Raw genomic sequence first — 3,413 nt, 5'->3', positions numbered from 1 at the left:
CTGGAATTAGCATACATCAACAAGGTGATGTGAGATGGAAGATGAAGCGGTGGTGATGCATTGGTGCTCTCTGTACGTTTTCAGTACATCATGTGACATGTAGAGAAAGAGATCGCTGGCTTGGGTTGATAGAAAACTGGTCACTTTTGGTGCCTAGGGGAAGGTTGTTGCCATAGATATTTTTCAGAAATGGTTTTGAGCAGAGAGATCACCCATGCACGCACTGGACTAATCCTTTTCTCAATACATGACAAAGCAATTTAATCAACTAGAACAAAGCTGATCTTTTTTTTAGAAAATGGAATTATATCTATCTCTTTCGGCCTCTATGATCGCATACAGCCAACAAAACTAACAGACCTTAACTCATAAATATGAAAACTTGGCAAATGTACATTTCAAGCCATGGGTTTCAAAAGGGTCGTTAAACTTTGCGTGAACATTCATTCATTCAAATCTTGGAAACTTTTTTGCTCGAGGGACATTTAGCTGGCAGTCAAAAAAACCCTTTTGGCTGAAAGTTAACTTACTTCCAAATGGAAACTAAGGTTGAATAGGTGTAGGCACCTGTTTGATATCAACTAAAAAAAATTAAAGATGCTTGTCTTCAATCAACAGAACACCGACTGAAGTACATAATGCAATCATCATTTCCCGCCGTTAGATTCCATTCCAACGGCGTGTATGCTAAAAAAATTCCAAGCTGTGGTTTGTAACCTTTCAAGTGGGCTCTGAACGAAGCAGATATAAATTTGAAACTTAAAGGCAACCATCTTCTATTCTTCTTTTTTGTCTCTCACACCTTTCAAACATAGGCTATAAATTCCCTCGCATGCCCTCTCTCGCTCTCTCTCACATTGGCTATAAAAGGGCTTGCCAGTTGCCATCCCTCTCCCACTAATCCCCCCCTAGCTAGTCTCTCTTTCTATCTCCCCCAACACTTCTCGATTAAGCTATAGCTAGATACCAACTCTCTCTCTCTCTCTCTCTCTCTCTCTCCAACTGATTCATTAGTGAACAACGAATATGGCCGAACCCCAGAGGAGCAGGAGCAGGAGCAGGGCTAGCTCGCCGGGGGCTCCTGTTGAGCTCGACGACGACCACGGCCAGCCCGGAGGGGCGGCGCAGGATCAGGAGGAGCAGCTGGAGCTCCGGCGCGGCCCGTGGACCGTCGACGAGGACCTCACCCTCGTCAACTACATCGCCGACCACGGCGAGGGCCGCTGGAACTCCCTCGCCCGCGCCGCCGGTAAGCCAGCCCACAACAAGCAGCGCGCCGGCCACCCGTCTCCCCAAATCCCCCTTGCATCCATGGCTGATCGATCGAGCTCTACACGCGCATGCAGGGCTGAAGCGGACGGGCAAGAGCTGCCGGCTGCGGTGGCTGAACTACCTCCGGCCCGACGTGAAGCGCGGTAACTTCACCGCCGACGAGCAGCTGCTCATCCTCGACCTCCACACCCGCTGGGGCAACCGGTAACTAATAATCAACCATCATTATTCAACGCATAATCAAATCTCGCCCCCCATCACTATCACTATCACCTCCTCCTAGCTAGCTCGTAATCAGTAGCATCTACACACCACCACCGACCACCGTAACTGTCACTGTTCCGGCCAGCTTCGCCGACGACGGCGCCGCCGTAGTTTTTAGACTCGTGTGGACGCCGGCCGGCTAGCTGTAGCGTCTAGCGGACACTCGACGGCGGCACGCGTACACGTACGCAAGGCCAAGTAACCAAGTTCTGACCGTGCAAGTAAGTCCTCTTCTCAAACTGGATGCAGGAACGGACGCACACACAGATGCCCATCACTTTCACTCCAGCAGCATGCACACTGTGCATTTGAAAGCTGCACGAGTCTCAAAGCTGCACGCCTCTCTCTCTCTCTAGATTATGTAGCTTTAGCTTTGCTTCTTCTCTCTCTAGAGAGTTCTTTTGATGCACAGTAGTTGTTCCAATATTCCATCCTGATCCTGAGCGTCTCTTCTAATTGCATTCTGGTCCTCGCTCCGATCCATCAGGTGGTCCAAGATCGCGCAGCACCTGCCGGGGAGGACGGACAACGAGATCAAGAACTACTGGAGGACCCGGGTGCAGAAGCACGCCAAGCAGCTCAACTGCGACGCCAACAGCAAGCGCTTCAAGGACGCCATGCGCTACCTCTGGATGCCGCACCTCGTCGACGCCGACGACCACCGCCGCCGCCTCCTCCAGGCGGCGCACCACCACCACGCCGCCGACGTCGCCGCCGCCCACGGCCTGTCCGGCGCCGGGATGGTCACCTCGGCGTCCTCGGACTCCTTCGCGACCACGGCCGAGTCGTACGACGACGTGGGGGGGCTCTGCTACGCGAACCTGCTGCACGCCGGGGAGATGGCGGCCGTGGGCGGCGGAGGCGGCTGCTGGCCGCACGAGGCGAACCACCAAGGGCTGTGGCCGGCGGCGGCCGATCAGGCTGGCAGCGGCGGCCAGTTTCAGGACCCGGAGCTCAGCGGGTGGGTGCAAGGCTTCTCCGAGGGCATGATCACCGAGAATTTTTGGGCCTTGGAGGACATCTGGAAGATCCAATGAGGGATAGATTTCATGCTTTTTCAAAGGGTTGAAATTAATAAAACGAATATATATAGTATAATTAGTGAGTAGTAGTGGTGTCATTGATAGCTAGATATATAACTTAAGAAAAAGGAAATCATATATAGTTAGCATATATATATTCTAACTCCAAAAGATACTGTAAGAGAGTTTGTGTATATAGTATATACCCCCCCCCCTCCTCTCTTTTTATATATATCCTTTTGGGTGGTTTTTTTCTTTGTTTTTTGCCTCTTAAGATTCATGTTCTTATAGAGAGGTTGAAAGGAGGGCATTATTTATGACTTTTGTGTTCAACATTATTGTGCAATGTATACAAGTATACAGATTATTGCCTTTATTGGTAATGAAAGTTTGATTTTGGGCAGTTAATTGTGTGCGTCCAAAATGTTTCTCCCCAAGTTTGTGCTTGGAAGTTTAAGAAGTGATGTATATTATAGTAGTCCGTTATCTACTTAGAATAGGTGATTTTGGTAATAAGCAACATGTGTATATATAGAAGTACACTTAATACTATTGTATAGAGTAACTAATAGTGAAATAATCAATCTACCTTACTTTTTACTTCATATTCACTAATCTTCGTTTTTTAGAAAACACATCAGACATGTGTACCGTACCAGCATTGCACTGACACAGACTAGCTCAAAATAATAACCTCAAGAAAAAAAAGGAAGAAAGCAGGAGAGAAGCCAGGAAGAGATATATAGGAGAACTAATAACTCGATCCACTCACATCTGCCTTGCTCACAATGTGAAAGAAGAAAGCAGGAGAGAAGCCAGCAGGAAGAGCAAGATAAGGCACACAGTAGAGGACTA

General features: G+C 48.7%; 1 protein-coding gene across 1 annotated transcript; it reads left to right on the top strand.

Annotated features, from left to right (window-relative positions):
- Window positions 1-815: 815 nt before the first annotated feature.
- Window positions 816-2,991, top strand: LOC120666498 (transcription factor JAMYB-like). The gene is made up of 3 exons (XM_039946351.1): window positions 816-1,249; window positions 1,347-1,476; window positions 2,024-2,991. The coding sequence occupies exons 1-3, from the start codon at window positions 1,027-1,029 to the stop codon at window positions 2,571-2,573; spliced, it is 903 nt and encodes a 300-aa protein (XP_039802285.1). The 5' UTR covers window positions 816-1,026; the 3' UTR covers window positions 2,574-2,991.
- The last annotated feature ends 422 nt before the right edge of the window (window positions 2,992-3,413 follow it).

Source organism: Panicum virgatum, chromosome 3N (assembly GCF_016808335.1).
Source record: "Panicum virgatum strain AP13 chromosome 3N, P.virgatum_v5, whole genome shotgun sequence".
NCBI classification, from domain to species: domain Eukaryota; kingdom Viridiplantae; phylum Streptophyta; class Magnoliopsida; order Poales; family Poaceae; genus Panicum; species Panicum virgatum.
The sequence above is the reverse complement of the archived record's forward strand: the minus strand, read 5'-3'. Positions and strand labels throughout refer to the sequence as shown.

Bases quoted from the DNA above. Each gene is read 5' to 3' on its own strand.
- LOC120666498 (XM_039946351.1), top strand. From the start codon at position 1,027: ATGGCCGAACCCCAGAGGAGCAGGAGCAGGAGCAGGGCTAGCTCGCCG. The intron at 1,250-1,346 runs GTAAGCCAGCCC...ACGCGCATGCAG, and splicing joins CTCCCTCGCCCGCGCCGCCG to GGCTGAAGCGGACGGGCAAG. The intron at 1,477-2,023 runs GTAACTAATAAT...CCGATCCATCAG, and splicing joins CACACCCGCTGGGGCAACCG to GTGGTCCAAGATCGCGCAGC.